At 37.7% G+C, this 25,269-nt stretch overlaps 1 protein-coding gene across 4 annotated transcripts in view; it reads left to right on the top strand.

Moving 5' to 3' along the window:
* Positions 1-25,269, top strand: part of pax1b (paired box 1b) — a 52,024-nt gene that overhangs the window by 6,846 nt on the left and 19,909 nt on the right. For 2 of the 4 annotated variants that reach the window (XR_006106642.1, XM_042503756.1), the window contains one exon: positions 10-463. Coding sequence is in view for 2 of the 4 variants with exons in the window: in XM_042503756.1 (XP_042359690.1) it covers positions 10-68 (59 nt within the window). In the remaining 2 variants the exon portion in view is untranslated. Of the gene's footprint in view, positions 1-9; positions 2,586-9,012; positions 9,138-9,519; positions 9,628-9,770; positions 9,829-12,517; positions 12,683-25,269 lie in introns of those variants that run through there. The other 2 variants (XR_006106643.1, XM_042503755.1) reach the window with 2 other exon arrangements.

The raw sequence follows: 25,269 nt of genomic DNA, 5'->3' as shown, positions 1-25,269 counted from the left end.
TTTCTGCAGAGGACAGGAAACCTCCAAGTCCTCTGTACAAACATCACAGATTGTCTTCAGCCTCGTGACGACTGAGGCAACACAGGAAGATCTGATGTGATGCTGAAAGACTAAATGTCATTTTTTTTTTTATTATTATTATTATTTTTTTATTTCTGATGATTACTGCTCCAGACTCCAGCCAAAGACCTGAAGACAAACTCTTTTCTGACAGTTAAACTCGTCCATGATCAACTCATCTCTGGACTTAATTTAGTGATTCGTTACATTCCCCAGATATGAGCAGCATACAGACATGCAGTGAAGGAAAAACACGCCTAATGCACACAGAAAAGTAATTACATCGCCTGTCTTTTTTTTTTCTCATTTTAGAGCTGGGGTGGGGAACCATCGGCTTCCGGGCCGTGTACGGCCCACGACACCATTTGATCCGGCCCGCCACGCAGTTAAAAAAATAAACATAAACTCAGGGGAAAAACTTTCGACAGAAATTACTTTTCTGAGATAACACTGATGCATGTCCGAGTCAGGTTCAGGGTCAGTGAACACAACGCGTGAGGTTGCGTGCCGTCGCGCGATAATATTGGGAATTGACAAGCGATATGTGTCATGGCGAGTGCCAAGAAAAGGAAGGTGGATGTCAAGCATAATACATCAAATATGCCATAATACATCCATGGCGTTTTCCAGGAAAAATGGATAAACGAGTATTTCTTTGTCGAAATAAAAGACAAACCACTTTGCCTAATTTGTGGCGCTGGCAAGTGATGAAAAACACAACCTCGAGCGCACTTACAGCTCGACACATGCTAAACGGGACGAGCTGAACGGACAAATGCGTTTTGGTAAAATTGACGCTCGTCGTCAGAGTTGGGGTGTCCAACAATCAGTTTTGAAAACCACAGACTGACAGAGACAATGTGAGGAGGACAGGTTTTGTGGTGAGTGAATTAATAGCTGAGGAGCTGAAAGCTCATGCTGAAGGACTTTGTGGAGGAGTGTCATGTAGGGGAGACCGGGGGCAATTGTAACATTTTTTGGTTTTGATATCATTACTCGAAAACTTCTTGAGCTTTTTGCTTACAGTTTTATGTAGGCAACTTGCATCCGTGCTCTACTTGCTGACCGCCATCATTTGTTTTTCACAAGCAGCATTAGAGTCACGATACTGATTGAAACACAAGAGGACAAATATTACATCTGTCCCCACATGCGCAGGCGATTTTAACAACACTTGTAATACCTTCATATAAAAACCAAAGACAAAACTAAACTCCAAAGGATATAGATATAGTTATTATATTATAATACCTATTGAAAAGTTGATTGCAGTTTAATTTAAACTGTATAATTAATAATATCATGCATGAGAGGTCACTTTGTCTGTTTGCAGGCAGAGAAGGATGACCACAGTGATGTTTGAAAAGTGTGTCTTAAGAAGTATGCTTCATCTTTTACTGCAAACAGATTGACCTGTGAGTACAGATTAAGTACCTTACCACAGAGCACATAAAGTTCATGGTACTGTCTCATTTCCGTTTGGTGTAACTTGAGATGTTACAATTGTTCCCTGTATAAAATGTGTGAAATTAAATGGGGCAAACCAGGTTTTGAAATTGAGTTTTAAAGCTAAGTGAATACTACAAACCAAAAGTAATAGCTGAAAAATCTGTTGATTTTCAGCAATATTAAGACAGTAAGTTAAGAAAACTTACAATTAAAAAAACACTGAATATATTGAAAGCGTAAAAAATTTGCTCATGGCAAATTCGGACTAGGGTCCAGATTGAAAGGCTAAAGATTTACTAACTGGACTATACCACAAATTATATAGAGTAGTTACCTACTAGAGTATACATAGACCTTTAAATTGAACACAAACATTTTTCTTAAATTATTAGGTATAAAAAAATCTATATTGATGTCTGTGCTTAACAAGGCACCTTTTTACTGGTGTTTGGGGCAATTGTAACAGAGTGTTACAATTGCCCCGGTACCACCCATGACACAAGCTACCCTACATGCTAGAAGCAATGAAGCTAATTTTGACAAATAAATCAAATACAGATTTAAATACAAGACCATTAAAGGTGAAGACAGTATTAAAAAAATACTGTCGATGAAAAAAAAAAAAAAAGGTTTGCACCTCAAAAAAAGAAAAACTGCGACAAGTATGAGATATCAGTTTGTCCTTTGCAGGCAGAGAGGGATCATCATAGACTGTGCATGACGAGTTTCATAGTTCTGTCTCATTTCTGCCTGCTGCACTTTGAGATGTTAAAATTGCCCTGTGTAACAATTGCCCCGGTCTCCCCTACTTGTAATAATTGTGAAACTGTGATAACTGCGGTTTTTCATACTATCAAAATCCATAATCGTTTCATCATATGTGTTCATAAATTTAGCATGGCCCTCGGAGGACTTCATAAAAACTGAAATGGCCCTTGATAGGAAAAAGGTTCCCCACCCCTGTTTTAAAGGTACAGCGGACCAGAAATTAAACATGATACTGCTCACAACAAGATCTGTGGATTATCTTGAGTAACCAGGTCATGATTTATGGCAAGAGACATTGCTGTTGAGTTTTTCAAATACATGTTTTTGACGCTTGTAACCATCCAGTTTCATTATACTGGAGAGAATGCAGACATCTCTACAGCCCATATCTCCAACGCTCGCACCACAACAACTCACAATACAATCTTGATAAAAAATACAAGGATAAAAAGATTTATTTTTATTTTGGGGGCTATCTGTCCCTTTAACATCAAAACAGAGTGTTTTTTTCTCTTTCACCCTGAATAACAAAGGCAGTTTTAAAGCAATAGTTCACTTTGTTGCTGAGTTCTCACCTGACCGTTGCTTGAACCTCCATCTCTTTCCATATTTCTCTCATAAAAGGGAAAGTTTACTGTAAATTGCATTGGAATTGTATTGTCTTGTTAAAGTATTTTGGTAAAGCTGTAAATATATTTTTCTATGAATGTGCTAAATAAAGACATGCAATAGAAAATGTATGTCGTGGCCAGTTTTCCAGATGTTGCAGCAGAGCAGAGAAGAATAACAGATGGTCAAATGTAACAATAAAGATATATTTTTAACCTAACAAAATATCCAGAATTATTACAGTGTGTCCATGACATACACAGACGGCGCAGATCAAATATTTATACACACTGAAAGTAATCCAGGGTTTTGTAGTATCGTCCAATTTCAACATTGTTTCTGGCTACTGAGGAGACACACAATAAATCTGTTTTTTGTGAAACTTTGTCCCACATGTGATAAACATGTGAAATGTGTTTGACATATGATTTATTTTTTTTTGTAGTATCTTTCATAACAATGTGGCTGAATATATGAAGGGGTTATTAGTTTTGGACTCATGAGCTGTTGCGGGTAAGCAGAAGACTTTTGCAGGTAAAAAAAGGTGTAAGATGATCCATCAGCAAACAGCTCAGAGTAAACAGAGGCTGTCCATTAATGCGTGGACATTTGGAGTGGTGCTAAGACGCAGACTGACAGAGCAAACATCAGGTCTTTGTTTAAAACTGTCTCTTTAGGAAGCGTTTGAGTCATTTAGGAAGCCTGTTAAGTCCTGATTTTCCTCTCTGTGATCTGCTTTGTGTGACTCTCTGAGTCCTCCTGTCTTAAACTGTCTTCTGAGACATTACAGCATTGGTTTAGAGTTTAAGGAAACGTTGTTTAGATAAACTAGGTAACTTATCGATTGTTGGAGTACTGAGAAGTACTGAGAAGTACTGAGAATTAAACAACAAACACTTCATCCTGCAGTTTAACAGAAAAACAATTCATTCAAAATCGCCAAGTTTGGACAAAAATGGTTTTCACTTAAGAGGAAGAGTATAAAAACAAAAAATAACATACTGTATAATGGAGTAAAAATATACAGTTGCATAAAGTGGAAACATTAAAGTTAAGTACAGCTCAAGTACCTCAAATTTATACTTAAATACAGTGGCAGTACATTTTCTAACATCCTGTCTGATAGTTTGACCATCAACAATCCATTTGTGAGAAAAAAAAAGTTTGCACGAAACATTTCTGCGAAACCATGGATACGTTACATTTTTACATTATTTTGTTGCAGATTCACAGAACAAAAACTCGCACACACGTCACACACTGCACGCCTCACTTCATCAGGTTAACAGGTTTATCAGGTTAACTGATGAAGATCTTTCTACCGAAACGCTGTTATTAAAGTTCACTCTTGATCGCAAGTGAGGTGAACAGTGTGCAGGAGTTTTTTGTTCAGCTTTCCTTGGCCCTTGGTCTTCTGCTACGCACTTTTTGACCTACAGGTGTGCAAAAGTTTTCACCTTGTGTAGCAGATGCAATGGTAGGCACAAAATTCACTTAGTTATTGTACGGAAAAGATCATGTTTTGGCTAAAACACCAATAATAAGTAGCACAAAAGCCAGCAGAAAAGCAGGGACGGGTCAGTTAAATACTCCAGTAAGTCTATTGGCTCAAATGCCACTTTGAAACACCGCAAAGGGTCGCCAAAGGACAACCGGTTTGGTTGTTTTTTGGTGCCTAAGAATAGTCTGTGGCTTGGCAGGCGTCTCGTGTTGGTGATACGCAATCCGCTACATCACTGTAGAAATATTGATATGAAATGTACAAGTGAAATGTCTCCATGGTTTGGGAAGGCGTACAATGCCAACATTTGAATCAGGTGACTGGGCTGCCATTTGGCCACTTCATTGTAGTGATGTCACCATGTCCCCTCAACTATAACATACACAGCTGGATTAGGTCATGTGTTTTGCACTTGTACTGCACCTTTAACCACACAGTACCTTTCCTTTGTTTACGGGTACTGGCAGCTACTAAATGATGTTTTGTAACACTATGACATACTCTCACCCTTCTGCTTGCTCTTCAGCATTAGTCCTCAGCGGACGTGTGTTTGATGTGTGTGCTGCTGTTTGACATGTTGCTCACGATCACTGACATCTCTATTAATTTCCGTTGAATTTTGTTAACACCTCACGCAAGTGCGTGACTCAACGGCGTGTGTTTTCATCTGAACGCTCGGCTGCAGTCTTTGTCAATGTACCATGTCGTGTACAGTGTAGACAAAGCCTGTCCCTGGCTAATTACTGAGAAACAGGTTGTAACACTGAAAATCAGGAATCAATTATGACGTCAATTTTCTCCTCTTGTAAAAACTATTAGCTGAAGTGTGAGGTCTTTATATATATTCTTTTTGGCCAGTTTTATTCCATTTGCAGCCCTGTCTCCAAAATATTCCCTTTACGGCACTACTGAATAGTTTTACCAGATATGTTTTTCTATTTAGATTATGTTCAACATATAATACCTTTCAGGAAAGTAAATATTGATTGCCTGAGTCTTAAGCTAAGGTTTTGATGAACATACTTTAAGGACGTTTTCTCTTTTTTCTTTCTGAGTTTTTGGGCATCAGCTCAGGAGCTAAATACTGTGACTCATTTTGTCCACTGTCTCATCCATTTACGTAGATAAATCAAAATTCTTTCATGTTTCTTTCAAATATGTGGTAGTTTTGTTTCCTGTATCATCAGGGTGAAATTGATTACCGTTTGCCAATTTGGTCCTCTTTTTTTTTTTTTTTTTACATTGTGGTTTCTAAAATATGACACTGTTTCCTAGTAGACACATACTGTCTGCCCCACACTGCGGTCCTGGCACACCAAGCCAGGTTGTTGGTGTTGCCCTCATTTTTGTGGTTTGTCGTGCACTGTCAGCTTTATTTTGGCCTTTATTTTATTTAGGTGATGGATTTCATTCACCATCAAGCGCACAGTATATATCCTTTGTTCTTTCAGTGTTGTGTTGTTGATGTGCTTACAGGCTAACTAGTACCTTGCATCCATCCTCTTATTCTTCTTTCTATTCTGAATGATGATTACAGACTGCCACCTCCTGCTGCTACGGACATAAGCAGAATTTATGCGCTTGTTGGCTGTCAGTTGTAGCTTTTGCAGTTGTGTTCAAGTGCAACTCGTTTACCTGAGACACAGACGACATGAAGTGATGTAATACTCTGTGCCTTTAAGAAACACGTGAATGTGTCCGAGTGTCACCCATGTGCCATCACTTATGTGTATAGTTCCGGCTTTTTGCTTCCTAAACACTTTGGTTTAGATTAGGGAAATCTCCTGGTTTTGGTTAAATATTTTAACTGTCAAAAAGTGTTTTTTCAGACTTTTTCAACATTTAAGACTACAGTCTTTCCCCAACTAAGTGCTTTCAGTTTTCTTAACACAATTATAAAATCATTATCATGCTGTAGTCGTCACACATTGTAGGAAAAACAGAAGAAACAGGTTTTGCAGGTTGGCACAGTATGAACATTTTTTGCAGTTGCAGTTTGACATTAAAAATGTCTCTCTGTCATGTTGATTGAACACACAATCGCAGATGAACCTGACATCGGTCTTCTTATCTGACTCTGGGGAAGATGGCAAACAAAACAGCTAAAAATGTCAGGCTGTTTTTTTGATGTGTTTGTGAACAGCATGTCTTTTGTGTTACACTGACCAGTAAAACCAGTTCAAAAACCATCAGATATCATCTTTGAGATATTTGTTGTATTTCTGGACCATCCCAGTGAAGAGCCGCAGATTTTAGATAATGTTACAAAGCGAAAGGGCCCAGAAATCAAAAACACACGCGAAGCCCATTTGTGGCATATTTATTCTGCACATCAAAGACAATGAGTTTTCTCCAACACAAATGGTTCAGAGTGAGATTAGAGATGGTTCCCACAGATCTCACCTTGATACCCTCCTGCTGTCTTTGCCGTCCGATAGCATCTCCAGTGAATAGCTGGCACTGCAGAGCGCTGACAGACAGATGAACAAAGCTGTGAGGAAGCAGGGTCATGTTGTGTGAGCGATCACAAATGCCATCTTAACTATTCCACTGTCTCCCACGTTGCCACACACCCTGCTCTCATGCCGTCTTTAACCTCAAACACTCCCATGAGATATTTCTCTGCTGCCGTCCAGGCTCTGCAGGCCGACGCTCTCCCATCAGCTCGTCTTTGTGTCGTTGTGTGTTTCGTGTTGTTGCTGATGGCGGTCGCTGATAGTAGCCTGGTGCAGAAGTCTGACATGCGGCATGATTTTTTTGTGGGAAAAGTGAGCATGATAGTGTTCAAGTGCAAATAATAAGAGCACTATGGTTGTATTAAGTGAGTTGGATATGGCATAGTGGGCCAGCTGTTTATCCCAATGCTCAGATTGGAATAAGAGAAAAGGGAGGGTTGTGTATTTTTAAATGTTTTCTCTAAGGGAGTGTGGTTTATACTTTGGAGATCAGAGATTTGAGTTTCAAATTTTTACTCACCCAGATTTTTCTTTTAGTTCAGTGTGGGAAGAAAAACACATTTGGCGCCTGGTTCACTCAGTCAGTGGCTGTCTTTTGTAAGGCCATCTCTTTATTCCAAAACAAGAGAGTGGCTTTACTTTTTTGTTGTTGTATGCTATAAATATATAATTCTGATATATTGGGGGTTATTGCAGGTAGAGAATCCAAAGACAATACATAAAAGACTACAAATATGTTTATTTTATTTTATTTATTCTTTTTTTTTTTTATTACAATGAAATATAAGATCCCCCTCCCCGTCTCCGCCCCAGTTATTTTTAAATAGTCCCTAATCTTAAAGGTCAGACAGCAAGTGGTTGCTACAACCGCCTCTATTATTTTCAGTGTAAACATGGCGGCAGATTTGCCATGTGAATCATGACATATTGTTGACTATTTCCATATTTGAGGCTTCATCCTGCTCTATTTATCTGCACGATGGGGTCACACTGGTGGACAGCAGCAGCCGGCGGTGTGTGTCTAGCTGCTGAACTTTTAGTAACCTTTAGGAGAAATAGGTTGAGTTAAAGACATGCAAATAAAAGTAGCTTTTTCGGTGTATGTGTTAGGTTAGTAATGAATGGACACTGGTTATAGTGCAGGCATATCTGCATCAATACGTCAGCCTATAAAACATAAATGTTGTTTGCAACAGACAGATTAAATAATAATTTATTAAATAATAATTTTAAAAGACACAATCAGTGGTAAATGGACTTGCATTTGCATAGCGCCCTTCTAGTTTTCTGACCACTCAGACCTTTATGCTACATGTCAAACTAATTGTTACATTCATTAGTTAAACATTGACACACTTACACAATTTGGGGTTCAGTATCTTGCCCAAGGACGCTTGGACGCAGACTGGAGGACCCGTGGACTTGACCACCGATTTCCCCATTAGCGGACAATCTGCTCTACCTCCTGACAGCTTGCAGCGCATGAAGTCACATGGTCACAGCTTTTAAAATCCTTAGACTACAGTCTTGTCTCATTGACATACACCCTGCTTCCATGAGAAATTATTTACCATTTAAGAATTAGATATGCCAAGATTCCTGTGTCTGCAAATCCTTTTCCATATACAGTAACTTTGGTTAAACTGATCGTTTTTTTCTCAACCTGTCTGATAGTTGGACAGCTCTCACACGATGTCTCTTTGTTGTCCAACAGGAAACATTAACTAAAGACCCTGAGCTGTAGATTTCTGCTGATCACCTGTCCCTCTACCTGTTGATCTGTTAATCCTTCAGCTCTAAAGTCTTAAGGGAGGCTCTGATCTTACACACATCAACAGAAACTCTCACAATATTTGACCTTTAGTTTAACACAGAGAGGCTTTTAAAATACTTCAGCTTAGGTGGAGGTGGTTCTTCCGGCTGAGTCAAACTCTCAGGTTTCACAGTAAAGTCGATGTTGTGGACCTCTCCCCTGGTACCTGAAGGCACCATGCTGCTGATATAAACTGTGTTTCTTCAAGTCTTCATCAAACAGTATCTCACCTGTTTACACTGTAGTTTATGTATTACTATCTAGATCGTTTGCAGTGCGTTGTTTTTTTTATTTTATTTTATTTTAATCCCAGTTGTTCATTTCTTTCTAACATGAAACTTTCTTCCTCTGCACAGGTTTCTCTTTAAAGGATCAGTGAAGCGTGCTGAGCCGCCGCTGTGCTCTGCTTCTCACCAGGCATGTTGCAGCTGGTCCAGACACCACGAAGAAGAGTGGAAGTAACAAATTACATTCACTGTTTGTAAGTGTGCAGCTTCGTGGTGACTATACTTTGTCGTTTTTTTGGTGCATAAGTTAAAGTCATAACTTTTACTTTTATTTCAGTATTTGTTAATTTAATACTAATTTCTTTTATTGGTGCATCTCATAAAATGAATACAAATACTTGAAATAGTTTAGTTACAGAGTTAAAGACATCTAGTTTAAGGCTGAATCGAAGTAAACATCACAAAATAAGTTTCCTGGCAAAGTTTTGCTGACAGAAACTCCAAAGAGCACAAACTGAGATTTAAAATAACTCCAGGTGAAGCTTGTGACAAAAAGTCCAAAATGTAAATTTGATGATTTGAGATAACCAAATACTTGTGCTTTGCCAATCATTTCGGTTTGTGACCCTCTAACAGAGGCCATCCTGAGGGAGGGCCCAAGCAAAGAAGCCCCCTGCCTTTCGCTTTGACGCCAAATCCTCCGCTGACATCTTTTTGGTCAGCTGTCCTGACTCTTGTCATGTGGTAAGTGAAATCTGACTTCTGGTAGTCTGTGCTGCAGCTGAGACTTTCAGTTTAAACACTTGCCTGGTTTGCTTCTCCTAACCAGCTTATGACAGTGAAGCTTTAATGTGAACATGACTTAACCAAAACGTCTTTTTTTACAGGCCTGAGGTTGCAAAAGTATCTAGTACTTCATAAGGAAAAAGCAAAGACAGCAGAAAAGTAAGAAACAACATCTTTTCATTTTATGTAATTAATCATCTTGTCACCCTGCACCTGAGGTGTCCCCTACAGCATGTTGGGAGCCACTGAGCTAACCCCTCCTATCACCTACAAATCACTCAAGACTTCAGTTTGCTCATGGATTGTAGTCAGAGCACCAAAGTCAATGTACTTCACTCCAACAACAAAAAGAGTAATACGAGTATCCTGCTTTCACATGTGCAACAAATGATGTAATAAGCCGATTACACCCACTAAATCATGACAGGTGAGAACACCTGTGTGTGTTTAAATGAAGAGATAACAGCGGCACAAACAGCAGTGATGTTTGGCAGGTAGATCCAATAATAGGAAATAAACACAACAATACGGTCATTTGAAACACCAGGAAAAGCCTGCGTTACACAGAGATTAAAAGTGTAATTAGATATGACTTTTTTCTAATGGACATGTGCATGCTGTGGTTAGAAAATTATGGTGAGAGCTACATAAGTACATTGTTACCACTGTTTATGTCTGGAAGATAACCACTAATATATCTCAAAGGGGAATGTAGTTACTATTACATATTAATAATAGTGTTACATAAAAGTGACCAACATTTATAAACATTCATAAACATTTAGAATTCAGTCATATAATAAAAAGGATGAATACTCTACATAACCTCAGTTTTTTAAATCACATACTTACTTATTATGACGTCAGTGTTGATTGTTACTGTCGCATTTTACCAGGATTCGCCCTAATGCTGAAATGGGCCATTCTGCTTAATGAGTACTTTTACTTATGGTACTTCAAGTATATTTTGATGCTAAAATTTTGAATACAGGACTTTTATCTCGCAGCAGCGTGTTTTTACACTGAAGCATTGCTACTTTAACTACTTTGACTTTTTTAGTAATTGATCTAAGTAGTCCTTCCATCACTGGTTTATATGTACTATTTCCAATCAGTTTACTACTGACACAGCCACCTATACAGAGCAGCAGTCTGTGCCCTGTGGTGGGTTGTAGGTGGTCTGTTGGTGGTGTCTTCCCTCTGTGTGACCTCTGCTGGTGCCCATGACCCAGCCGTGACTTCCCAGGGGTCACCAGTGGAAGGAAACATATGTCACAGAGCTTCTTTATGAGGATCTTCATGTTCAGAAAGTCCCTCAGCTCCCGTTTAACATTGGCTGTTTGTTTTCGGAAGCTTTTCTGTTTCCGAGCTATTAAAACGTCAGCTGAGGAAAACTGGTGCTAGCAGGAGAAAAGTCTGGGTTCCTCGAAAATTGATGATTTTTTTTTCTCCATTTTTATGGAGGATAAAAATGTTTGTGACTACAATAGGGATCAAAATGCCTTACATATCTGAGGATTTTCTTTCACTTACAAGAGACGTGCACACAATTATTCTGCTTTTGAATAAATGTCTGTCACAGTGCAATACTTGCTGTATAAATGTGGCTTTATATTGAATAGGTTATTCTGTCAGGTATAATATCTATCAGAATGGACTATTAGCTGTATAAATGTGGAGTAGGTCATTTGCCTTTGTACTTTGCCGGTAAAGGTGAAGCCAATTTAATTTACTTTACATACTGCTGAGTAACTTGTAATTTCCTTGGCAGCAAGCTCAGCATCAAAGTCTACGTAAGTCACTTTGGATTCAGCATTTTTTTCCAGTAGATGAAATACGAGACCACACAGTCCTGAGACATTTATTTATCCAAATACTTTTTGATTTCTCTCAACTCTCTCAGTGCCGTCCCACTGTTGGGGAATGTTTTTCTAATGCTTTTAAGGAAACTGAGGGTTTGAATGTTGTAGTTGTTCCCTTTGAATCTAAAAGTGTATGATGCTCCAGTAAATCTCAGGTAATCTGGATTGTGTTTTAACCACTTAAATCCTGTTCTGCTCTCCTTGGACCATTAATGTATTGTCACCTTGATCTAAAGTCTGGAAAAACAATAAAAATTCCTCCTCTGCACTAAAGCGGCTCAGTAGCTCTCATTAGCAGAAATAAAACAGATTAAATGTGAGAGCGAATGTACTGTATGCTGCTTTGACTCCCTGCACTGTATTAACACCATGTCTGCTGATAGAAAACTGCCTTAAATCAACTTTTAAATCCTAGAAAAAGTGCATGTTTAAAGAGTATCCCTATGGTAAAGTGCGTTTACGGCTTTATAGGGTTTGATTCCCTGCTAATGGACAGCATAGGTTTTAATGTTATTAAAATGTAATATTTTCATCAATAAACTTGAAAATCTGCTGCTTGTACAATAATAATAATAATAATAATAATAATAATAACAACAACAACAACAACAACAAAAACAATATGAGATTAATAATAAACAATATGAAATTAATAATTAATAATTTATATAATAAATGATATAATATAGTCAATAAAATGTACCGATTTATTTCAAACAACTACAATAAATGATCAAATCCCCATACCAAAGTAAACAGCATAAACAATATTTGTTTATTAAAAGCTTCCAAAGCAGACCCTTAATGCCACTAAGTGTCTGTACACTCATGCACCAACAACACCTTTAAGTAATCTCTGATTTCATGGAGTTGTTACCTTTTTCTTTTCCTTTTTCTTCTTGATCAGGTAATTCACATTATTCTGTCTTTTAAAATTTGTGTAGCTGATCATGCAACCTACATTATGTCTTTGCAATCACATTTAGAACCTGTTTTTATGGCCAGCGTCCGGGTGAACTTGACTCCTGGGGGCTCTACGGGGTGCAGAGAGCAGCAGTAAAAAGCTCCGGTCCGACATTAAAAGAGTGATCAGCAGCAGATGAGGACGGTGAGGCTCTGATCCAACGTTGCATGTCACCGGTTTTATAAAGGTGAGTGAAGCCAAAAAATATGGCGCCGTCGATCTCATAAATCAGCAGGACAGTAACAAAACACTGAACGTATGAGCTTTAACTAGGAATCAAACTTACAGCAAAAGTCATGCTTATTCTAACCACTGTTGATCTTGAGAATTACTCCTCAACAGAAAAAAGTGCTTCAAAGTTTGCTGAAGTAGACAAACTTCAGATCCTTACCGGCTCATATCTGTCTGTCTACTGACAAACAATGAGGTTAAAAAATAACTTAAAAATAGCTTTGCATTCAGATGATGTCAGACTACCATCACCATGATGCTGTAACTTGTAAAGAAATATTTGCATGTTACAAATATCAAAGTTCTGTTGTAGCTCAGATTTGTAGCTCAGTTTGCAAGAATTGTACAAATATGTCAACAAGGGCTGGAAAATCAAATAATTCATGAGTGTCACAAAATACAGCAAAGGGCTTTGGTTGCAAAATGTGTAAACAAAATAATCTTACCTTATCAACTATTTGGTACATTATAGCAATGTTTGGGCTTTGATCAATTTTCCAACCTGATGTGCACTTTCCTGGCAGCGTCTGAGATAATTTTATATTATAGTATATATTGATTATTAAACAATGCTTAATTAATACATTTAATTAATTCATTCTTTTTTATTTAATGGGTGGCACTTGCACAAAGTTGGGGCCCACCCATCGCTGTGTATGATGCAAAGTCTGCTCACAAAACATTTGAAGTTTATTGTTTTTGGTCTTTTAATCTAAGTAGCCCTTTCATGGTACGATATTCTTAAAAAGTGAATAAAAACTGCTGCAGTTTTCCAATTTATGTAGGTATTGTAGGAAGAAACTTGAGCAGCTACATGTCACTTTTCTCCACATGATGCAGCTCTGGTCTGATGGCTCATCACTGAAGACTGACTCAGTAAAGGCTTATTATCTTAAATTATTGCAGTGAAAACACATCATTCACCAGTAATGTTAAATGCATAAAAACCATTACGCTGACGACACCCTGCTGTGTTTCTGTGATGACTGACAAAGGAGTCTGCACAGCACACAGAAAAACCACTTCCCTTTAAACCTAAGCCACGACTGGTTCATCTTCAGATATGTTTCCTCATTTGTCAAACACATTACCGTCGTTGTAAAGCGATGAGTCATGGGGAAATGTGGATGGACCACCCACCCGGCTGCTGCTGAAACAGGGTCCACAGAGGGCAGTTACACTGTTTCCACAGGTCACTCATGTCCGACTTGTTAAAGTTGTGAACCAGGAGGAGGACGGTGTGTTAATGAGCTTGTGTGACCAAACTGTAAGAAATTGAGAAAAAACATTTTCTGCAAAAGAGAGAAAAAATAGTCCAAATTGAAAGCTTGAGTCAAATGAGCATCTTCTTGTATGTTCTATAAACAGTTGAAGTTACAGCACGTTGTTTGAGCTGTTCGACAGCAGAGGGTCATAAATCTGTCCAGAGATGAGTAACTGCAGCTCAGGGACACTCTGGAGCTTTGGTCCAGGGGGCTGGCATGCTGAAAACAGCCAAGACAATCACGCCATCGCTCATGGAAACAGTCCAACCACGCAAAGAAACAGCTCCACAGAGGACTTTCAAAACCATGTGACATGACAGCCAGAACAAGACCGAGTGTGCTGCAACCAAATTCAGATTTTGAGTGATTCTGATCTGATTGTAAGAGGCTTTTCCTGAAACTCTATAGCACCTTCAGCAATATACAACAAAACTATGTCACTGTAGTGAGCCTTTCTCACTCTTGTCTGACATTTTTACAGCCTCAACAATTTATTAATAAATTTAAAATACTCAGCACATCAATCAATAAGAGCCATACCCTTAGCTATGTAAGATTTCATTTAAAATCTCGATGCAATCTTTGCAGTTAATTTCATTGTTTGCATTTACCTCAGATATATAATTTTCATATAGTCTGCAACAAATTTCAGTTTTATACACTTTCCATGACTTTTTTCTGCCTTCTTTTGTACATCTTGAGGTTGTAAACCGGCTCTGCATTGTGTTGAACAATGGTCATGTGTCGACAGCCTAAACTAGACTGTGTCTGTAGCAGCTAGACCAGATGGAAAAGGCTGTAAAAACAAAGATGGCTGCCAAACTGTCCTTGTTGCATCAGAAGTTGTGGTCCTCCGGGTGTGCTGCGTCCAGCCCCAGGGGTGAGGAGGGGTCGGAGGCAGACAGTGACAGATCTGAAAGAGTGGGACCTCTCAGCCTTGTGTTTTGTCTGCGGTCCTCTTCGTGTACAGTCACGGTGGACCGGCAGGTCGTAGCTTGACGTCGGAGGGCGGGAGTGCAGTTACAGGCTTCTGAGACGTTGTGAGATCAAAGACAGCCAATCGTTGGCTGAGTTGCTTCACTGAAATACAACAGACTGAAGTAATGACACACACGGGTGGAGCTCGCTTCATGACATCATGGCGGAATAATGGAGATCTATTTTCTTTTTCTCTGCCCCAAAAACAACAGAGAGGTTTATGAAGTTTGAGCTTCTCAGAGGCAGAAGCGATCTCACATCTCACTACTGTTGAAAAGTTTGTAACCTCCTGCCACAAGGACTTAATTTGGTCAGATGTCTGAGAGGACGACTCCATAATGTTTGGTGGTCTTTGATGCTTTTAGGTTAAAGTCCTCTTTACAAATCTGTTTAATATGTAGAGAACAAAACACTGTACCATGGTTCACCCAGACTGACATTTGAGAGGGCAGAAAAAGACAAAGAAGAAGAGAAGAACAGGATAGAATTAGATAGGAACAGGCCGTTTCTGTCAGCATATCTGATAAATAATAATCTGTTAATGGCCACATCAAACCTCCACACTATCCAAAGCAAACATCACAGTAGGCTCTGATACAATATGGCCAACTCTGCAGAGTGATGTACTATAGTCAGTATTTTATCTGTGCAAATCAGACCCAGATGGGTCAAACAGCAAAACAACCTCAATATGAGCATTAAATCCATAACATAAATAACTATTAGGCTAAAGTTAACCGTCATGTACTGTGCAGATGACACAATAGTTTCATAGTGCATATCAACAAAACTACATAGTCTTATTTTTACTCATAACCTATAATGGTGACAAAAAGTATGTAACCACACACACACAATATAAACATTAAAGTAGCAGAGGGGGGTAACAGATTTGCTCGCCAAGTCACCAAAACGGTTCATCCCCTGGGCCGAAATGATTTATATTACCACTACTAAGTTGTTTTGCCAAGTATGTTTCGAAGGAAATATAATGTTTACTTTCTGTTTTTTTCTTCCTCCTGGGATTAATTATTAAAAGATCATTTTCATATGGTCTCTCTGTAAGGTTCTTCTGTCTTGATAACAAATTAAATTAACTAAATAGGTAGACTGCCCTCGCATTATTTCATCAGATATTATAATTTGACTCGATTTCTTAAATTCAGCACTCTTGTCTTTTTTACACTGAAGCAAAATTACAGTTAAATCAAAAGCGTGGCTGCTCAGCGAAGAAATGAAAGACAAGGGACAAAGTATATGTATACACAGATTATCATACAGTTTTTAAAGTGCCTGACATGAAGAATATTGAGGTCTGTATAAACACACCACAGGTGTGAAACTGTGAGGCTGCAGTTTGAGTAAACACTATGATGGATATCTGGCTTTCTTTATTTTCACAGTCATGAATAGTGTCGGTAGAGTCACATAGTGTGAAAATTACCTGCAGAATGCTGCCACCTAGTGAGGAAAACTACATAATTACATGTTGAGGAATCTGTTTCTGTAGAGCAGTGATATTTAACTCACGCCCCACAGGCACAATCTGGCCCCTTTAATGGGTGCTACGCCCCCCCAACCCCAAAAAACATTTTGTAACTCACAATGAAAATAAATTGATTCACACTGGGAATTTTGTTTTTACTTTTAATGTAATGACGGTGTCAAAGTGTATTAAAAAGGCACCTAATGACAGATTCTTTTTTATCAAAGAAGCATCAGGAGAAAAACCAGAACGTCCTCAAACCCTAAAAATGCCCCATATTTACCCCGTACCTACTTGTGGCTGTTTGACCTGGCCCCCTGGCCTCTTGTCATTTTGCAAAAGAGGCCCCTATGCAGAGGAAGTTGAGTGTCCCTGCTGTGAAGCAACAAAGATTTGAGGTACTTTAATTGATTCTTTTCTTTTAGAATCAGTTTTTAATTAAAGTCCACTACAACTTACTGGGATACTTTTTAACTTTTTACTCCACTACATGTAACTGACAGCTTTAGTTGTTTTTTGTCTAAAATCGTTAATGCTTTAGTAATAATGTTACGGTTCGGACTGTTGGACAAAACAAACAAACATTGTGTAGATGTCTCTTTGGGAGAGAACTTTTCAGATTTCAGAATTTCTAAAAAAAAAAAAAAAATTGGTTTAAGGGAGAAAATAATCGTCACATTAACCCTTTTAAAAGTTAATTATTAGTAAATAGTTAAATTAAAAAAAAAAAAAAAATTTACAGTATGGCATTAGTATTTAAAGGATCTGAATACTTCTTCCACCACTGGTTATATACTAAATATTTACACTATAATGTAAGACTATAATCTAAAGCATTTCTGAATTTCTTTTTGAAATCAAACGTTTAAAAATGAATACAAAGTAATTATTTAGGCTGCCTTTATTTCTTCACAGTGTAAATTTCTCTCACAAAAACAGTAACTTACTGTAATGTAATAAAAGCGAGATTGATATGAAACATTTAACTCTATGGCCTCCACAGGGGCAAATTCTGCAAAAGCACCTGCAGGAGCAGCTAGCAAACATCTTGTGAGGGCCGAGCGGCATCTTTCTTCACATTTAACTCAAACGATCCAACTGGGAGTTAAATGGACGCAGTAAAAATAGTCGAACAGAAGAAAGTTCCCTCTGCAGCGGACTGAGCTCCTCCTCGTCCACAGCTGAAAACACTGACTGTGTTTATGTTTCAGAGGGAAGGTTTCACATCCATCATCTGTTTGAGACACTTTGAGTGGGATCCAGGAGTGAACCAAAGATAGACGCGGAGAGTCACTTTGGAAGCTTCTCATTTTACAATTCATGCATATTCTGCACACAGAACAGTAATACTTATAATAAACAGTAACACTGTGAAATATGACAAGTTGATCTTACCTAAAATAATCAAGGGAACCAATGAAAAAGGAAAGTAAATATAATTATTAAAATTTGTTTACTTCATATTTAAATGTTAATTTTACTCAAAATATAGCTGTATTTACTCAATTTTGTAAAGTTGTGGCAACTTTAAATAAAAACAAATGGGTATATTTACTTACATTTTTCAGGTTGCAGTTGGTTTCCTAGATTTTATTTTATTTTTTATTTTTTTTGTCGTAAAATCAACTTGTCGTATTGGACAATGTATGAATATGAATATATATGAATAAAGAGAGCCGCATTTTAGAGTTGAAAGCCTTTCCAGCTACCAGTTGTGCCCCCAAAACTTCTTTATAGGGGTGCCCAGATGGGGCCCGAAAAACTTCTGGTGGCAAACCAAAAGCCGTAGTTGAGTTTGTGCTTGTTTTATGTGCTTTGTTGCTTTGCTGTCATCTTTGATAAACCAAATCTACTTGCATGCAGGCATGGCACATTAGAGCATTGATCCTTTGGAGAGTCAGTGTGGCTGAACAGGGTGTAGTCATCTCACAATTTTCAGCTAATGCTTTAGTTTCTCTGTTGACGGTGAATTTGCAATGGCGGCTTGTTAGGAAAATTTTAGGTTCATATCGGCCAGAACCAGTCATCCACACAAATATCCTTCCCTCAGACCCACATGGCGTCACCTCCCACTGTATGTTTTCTTTGGCCAAAGAGCGTACCGAGAGTGTAATACATTGCTCATTCCCTCTGGTGCTATTTAATGTATTGACTCCAAAGCTCACAAATGCAGTAACTGAGTGAAATGTTCCGAACCCAAAACTGGACGTGCGAAAAGACTCATATGTCCTCTCTGTGCAGACGCTGACACCAACAGACCTGAGAAAGTTCACTTTTTCTGTCCAGTTTGCTGGTTGGGCTCAGTTTACTGTAACCTTTGAAAAATAAATCCTTAATAATGATGATACTTTAGGTATCATAATAAGTGATGATCAGAATGAAAATGTGCCAAGAAGAGTAGTTAGATCCATACTTATATTATAAAGGGCTCCGCAAGATCTTATTATTTAATTTAATATTACTCTTTGATAATACAAAGAGTTAGAGGCTGTTTGTGACTTTGGCCACTACATCAAACTCACTGTCAAGCCCTGTAAGAAGTCCTTTTTTCTCTGGACAGTAGCCACTTCAGGATATCTCAGACTCAGCTAGTCAGGCTCAGATATACTCAGTCAAAGTTTAGCTGAGGCTGTCTTCAGTCTACATTATATTTTGTCAATGTCAGTGTCAGAATAAAAGTTTCGAAAGTATCAGACCAAGCTGCTGTGATTGTTGCTCTTGGGATGAGAACGGGCTGGAGAGAACGGAGGACACTTTAGTGTTTTTTGGTTGTTGATTTTTTACCAGCCATGCCCTTGTAAATCTGTTTGTGTGTATGTCTTCATAGCAAAATGAGGCACCACTTATTGTTGGAACTACCACTGAAGCAGTTTTGAGTATTCTGCCAGATGTTTACATATCTGTCTGTCTGTAGACAGATTTTGTAACAGTGATAGCATCTCAACTGTGCATAATTCAGTCACAAAAGTTAAAAGGTATGTTGCTGAGTTCAAAATAAGGTCTGTAGTTAACACAAGTTGAGGTGACTGTCATGTTTTGATTTACAACATGAAATGTGAACTTTGAGGCTTTATGTGTGTTAAAAAAGGCGGTTACTAACAAGTGGCAAAATGCCTATAGAATGTCATTAAGGCCTCACAGCCTCATTGTGGTGGTGACGTTAAATCATCGAAGTGTAGTTTGTTTATAGCCTAACATTAGCTTTTTACTTCTGGCGATTACATTTAGGCTTCAAAAATCCTGAAAGTGGTGTTTGATTGTGAAGATTATTTTACTGAACAAATGTGCAAGTGTCATATCCCTCTGTTCGTCACAGAGCTTATTTTCTGCAGTAATCCAAAATCCAATGGAAAAATCCTGTAGGCTTTTTGAAGCAGAATCCAGGGCGACTAAAACTTCAGCACCTGCCTACACAAAAACATCATCCCTAGTGGACTCTATCGTCCCTCCACTTGATGCCCACGGCTCACATCAGTTATAGGTCACAGATCGCTGTATCACAGCTGGAGTTATCCCGTCAAAAGATGGTCTGTAGTTTGATGTCGTCCCTGTAAGGAACTAAAGACTCTGGAACTTTTCCAGTAAACATTTTAATTTCGTCCAAATGATTCATCACAGGTGACTCAGCTGCTGCTGATGTGAACCTGCATTATATTTAGTTTTCTCTTGTACTGCACATATGGACGTGGCGGCTTAGCATGGCGAGCAGAGCTTTGAAGAAGCTTTACTCTCTCTGGCAGAGAATGAATTGCAGGCTTTCGAACATTAAGACTCCATTTTGGAAGTCTGACACAGCAGCTGGTCGTCGTAACGAGCCGTCTCACCCTGCGATCACTTCTCAGGGGTTTCAGACTTAAAGGGATTTCTCTCCCAGATTCCCATTTGGAAGGCAGACAGAGGCTTCGTGCTGCTGAATGCAGAATGAGAGAGAAAGAGGGAGGGATCTGTTTATTTTTAAATGATTCCTCATTTCCTTCCCGACCTTCTCTTTTTCCTGAGTGCCATTTTTAAACCAGCCTTAAGATCTCCAGTGAGAGAAAATATTCAGGTACCATATCACCCATTAAAGGCACCTTGTGGAGTTCATTTTGTGCAGTAATGGAGGAAGTATTCAGATCCTTTACTTATGTACTTGAGTACTAAAACCACACTGTAAAAAATACTCCTAAAAAATTCTCCTATTGAAACAATTACGTAAGTAAAAATAATCTGGAAAAACTATAATAATAATGATGAAATAAATAATTAAATGATATAATAAAATAAAATAAATTAAAAAATATAATATTTTTCTGTTATACTGTTAATTATTATATCATTAGATTATTATTATTCATGCATTAATGTAAAAGCAGGATTTTACTGCTGTAGTTGTTTCTGGTGGAGCACATTTTGAATTTTGTATTAACTACCAATTATCAATTTAATTATGGATTAATCTGCTGATTATATTCTATATTAATTGATTGATTGATTGATTGATTGATTGATTGATTGATTGATTGATTGGTTTGTAAAAATTTTGAAAACAGTACAAGGTCAAGGTCAAATACATGAGTTTTCCACATATGGTTCTCAACATGGAGATGCCTAATGTAGCGGCTAGCAGTTGACGGTGCTGCCTCCACAAACAGCACTAAGTACCTGGCAACAGTGCTGACAGAGCTAACAGTGTTAATCGGCGGATGGGCGCCGCATTGTGCACGTAACAGCAGTAACCACTGTCTGAGCTTAGTGCCAAGTGGCAGCTATTAGCAAACAGGGTACACACATGCACTATGCATGCACGGCCCAATCGATTTAACAACAAACCACAGAGAAGTTCAGACTACTGTATTAATCCTGCATATTCCAGGTTATGCAGACTTCCTGTTAATATATTTCATTTTTTGTTAATGAATCCTAATTCCTAAAAATGCAGATACAGTGATACAGAAAAAGAGAAAAATTAATTTGTGGTTGGTTCTTGAAGTGAAGTTTGTAACAGTGTAATAGAGACTAGTAGATTTAAACTTTTATGATGATAAAATAAAACAGCTGTCCCAGCACTGTTCACTCCTTATCTTCTTTCCTACTCTTTACTTTTCCTGCCAAATACCTTTTTGAAATAAAGATTTCAAAAGGCAAGAGGTCTTAAAATTTTACTTAATCTCCACTAATTTGAGATATAAGTGTCTCCAGTCTCCTTTAAATACTGAGGTCAAATAATCAGAACATGTATTTGTAAAAGTCTTCTGTAATGCAGTGAAAACTGTGTGTTATTGTGTTCTGGCCTGAAGATGGCACCAGTAGCCTTCTCCTCAGCCTGGTGCTCCTCTGAGAGGAAGCTCTTTGTTACTGTTTATGCAATAATGACACGAATGTTGAATTTTTATGTGAACACATAAATTATTATCTCAGTACCTTTGTCTCTCTCAGAAAAGATGTTTGGAACAGTTAGAGGAGGATGGAAATAAACATACAGGTACATAAGAGACAACAAACATAACAAAGAGAGGTAAAAAAAAAAAAAACAACAATAAATATTTACATATAAGTAGAAAAAAAAGTGTTTAAATATATATAAAAAAAGCCACACTAAAATGTTTGAGCAGTAAACCATCTGGGCCATACCAAATTAAGAGGGACAAAAGTGTTAAGTCCTACATTTAACATCAGTAATAATAATAATTATTAAATAACTTCATTTAATCAGGACTTTTCAAAACAATTACAAAGATAAATTCGATGAAAGCATTTCAGGAGGCTATGTAGCAGATCACACAACAAAAATGATTCAACAATTAAAGGAAAAAAATACCCCTAAATGACACAAGAGTAGGAAAAATAACAATAATAATAAAACAGATAAGACATGTTGGAAATAAAGCTGTTGGTATTATTGAAAATCTTTTTTTAAGGCCTAAAATACTGGTTTAAAACACACTACAGACATAGTTGTAACAGGTCATGGATGCTTTAAATGACGATGTGTAAAAATATATGACTAAGAAAATGTTTCCCACCTATAACCAAAATTTGACTAAATCAAGATTATTAATGTTTTATGATGGTAAAGGTTTTCTTACAAAACAGTCCAATATTTCCATCACTGATCCGAAGATAAACACAAAATTATTTTGATATTTATTTTTGTCTGTAAATTAAACTCATTATTATGTGAGTACACCATTGGGGCAGAAAATAGCCGATTGGCTGTGTGTGTGTGTGTGTGTGTGTGTGTGTGTGTGTGTGTGTGTGTGTGTCAGCGGCAGATAAACAGACTGTTTGCTGTGGCTCAGTGAGCCGCCGCTCATCTGGAAATCCACATTACTTCTCCTCTCACATTTTGTGTGTCTGCAGCAAACAGCAGGAAGGCTTCAGTCCAAACCGCTGATGCTAACACAGCATCAGCACCAACACCAGTTCAAACCCGTGCTTAGCTTAAGCAAAGGTGCGTAAGTGTTATCAGATAAAAATACTTAAAATATCAAAGGTAAAAGTAGTCCGTTAGTGAGTTTTGGATCAATATTACCGCTGCATTAATGTGTATGTTGCATTTTACGGCTGTAGACATTTTTAGGTTGTGCTCATTGTAAATCCTTTATATAGTGTTGAGTAGTTTAATCTGCAGCATTATATTCTACAAAATCTTCATATATTTATAGCGAGGCTGTGCTGTGAGATCTACATATTTATATGAAGGCGACTTTTCGTAGTGTCAGCCCCCCCCAATCCTGTTTTCAGCTTTGTGATAATGCATTTTTCAGCTATTTAAAGAGGTATTTTAAAGAGTTTATTAAGCTTCAGAAGAAGGGAATTTTCTCAACACATGAAAAAACACAATCAACAGGCTAGTTTGACTCTACAAAAGCAGAGTACTTGAGTTAATATACATACACCATTGATAAACTTCAACAGACTAAACTGTGATGTTAGCATACTAGATTCATGCAAAATTTGCATTCATCTCAGCACAGCTAAGCTTCATACACTTCGTCATCTGACAAAGTTCCTCCTCCGCCTTTAAAGTTAAACATCATCTGGAGTCTCAGTCACATGTCACCTGCTAGATTCCTAAAAAAATCTTTTGGGATGTTTTGCACAAAGCATCTGGTTTCTTGTAATTTAAAGAACAGCTGGATAGATTTTTCTCAAGATTTGAAGATTTTCAAGGTTAAACCCGAGAAGATGCTCGTTACCATCAGGTGCTTTCCCAGTCAACCTTGATCCGCCCGTGTGAGTTTCAGTGACTGATGTGAGCTCAACTGTATGGAAAATGTCCACCAGAACTCCAGACATATTTTGCTTATTTCATGTTTGCTTATGTGGAATAAATCTAGTATTGTTTTTTTTTTTTTTTTAATTTAGAAGCCTGTAAAACTGTAGAAATCAGGTGATTTTTTTTGTTTGTTCACTTCCTTCATTTTACCAATTTTGCCCCAAAATTAACCCCTTTATACTGTTGATATGGTTTTTCCCAGCAGATTCTTGTCAGTGTTTAAGGCACTGGTTTAGAGCACTGGCGGCATCATTAGGCCTGGGCGTCTGAGGCTTCAGCCCTGCATGTTTTATAAATAGCCTGATCTAAAAAGAGGTTTTATGTTTCAAAAATAAGAAAATGCTTAATCATGAAAAAATGCCCCATATCTAATAATATGCCATCCCATTCATAGTCACTGTTACAATTAAGTTACATCCCACCAATGTTAACATAAATACATACTGTTTTTCTAAGTGTAGTCAATACAGTGTTTTGTTTCCACTTAATAATTACTAACAGCCACTAATATCTTTTCATCACACTTCATAATTCATCTGAAAAGTATAAAAGAAAAAACTTTAAAGGGTAAATAATGTGCATTTGAAATTTCATGAAAAAGGATCAAAAGAGAATTTCTTTATCAAAATAATTTCCCGGGGACAGATTCCCCCAAACCCCCCTACAGAGGTCTGGGCTAAGCCCCCAATATCCTGATATCCTATAAATACCCCTGTTGAGTACTAAGGGAACTTTGCAGTTAGGTTTCTTGGTAAAGGCATCACATTGGGCTGAGAACAGTTAGATTTGGTCTTGAATAATTCTATTTTAAGAACCATGATGCAAAATGCCCACCAGACTCCAGTCATATTTTGCTATTTTTAGTTTACATATGTGTAATAAATCTACTAATATTTCTTTACATCTTTATAAGGCTGTGGAACTGTGGAAATTATGTGAATTTAAAGATTTTCCGGGCACCATCATTTGAACCAATTGTCCAACAATTAAACCCTTTCTATTGTCAATATAATTATTTCCCAGCAGATTCTGTCCATGTTAACTGGCTGGTTATGAGCACTGAGGTAACTCAGCTACTATTTGGTTTCATCACATTCCCATGTTTTAAGAACCACTATGCAAAGTTACCACCACACTCCATTCATATTTTGCTTATATTTGTGAACATGTGGAATAAATTCACTAATATTTCTTTAGACCTTTAGAAGGCTCTAAAGCTGTGAAAATTAGGTGAATTTAAAAATTTGTTCAGCAGTATCATTTTGACAGTTTCTTCCCCTCATAATTAACCCTTTATTTTCAAAACATGTCAGTGTTTACCGGCTGGTTTTGAGCACTGAGGGAACTCAGTAATCACCCATTATTTGGCATTTTGCTAAAGTCATCACATTTGGCTCATTTTGAGAACAGTTAGATTTGGTTGACACAAAGTTATCACCAGACTCCTTTGTTATTCTGCTTAATTTCCTTTTTCTCTAACTATGGTTGGTTAGTGTGCCATTATTTCTTTAGATCCTGTTGGCTGTAGAACTGCGGCAATTGGGTGAATTTTA

This window comes from Plectropomus leopardus, chromosome 16 (genome assembly GCF_008729295.1).
Source record: "Plectropomus leopardus isolate mb chromosome 16, YSFRI_Pleo_2.0, whole genome shotgun sequence".
Classification (NCBI taxonomy): domain Eukaryota; kingdom Metazoa; phylum Chordata; class Actinopteri; order Perciformes; family Serranidae; genus Plectropomus; species Plectropomus leopardus.
The sequence above is the reverse complement of the archived record's forward strand: the minus strand, read 5'-3'. Positions and strand labels throughout refer to the sequence as shown.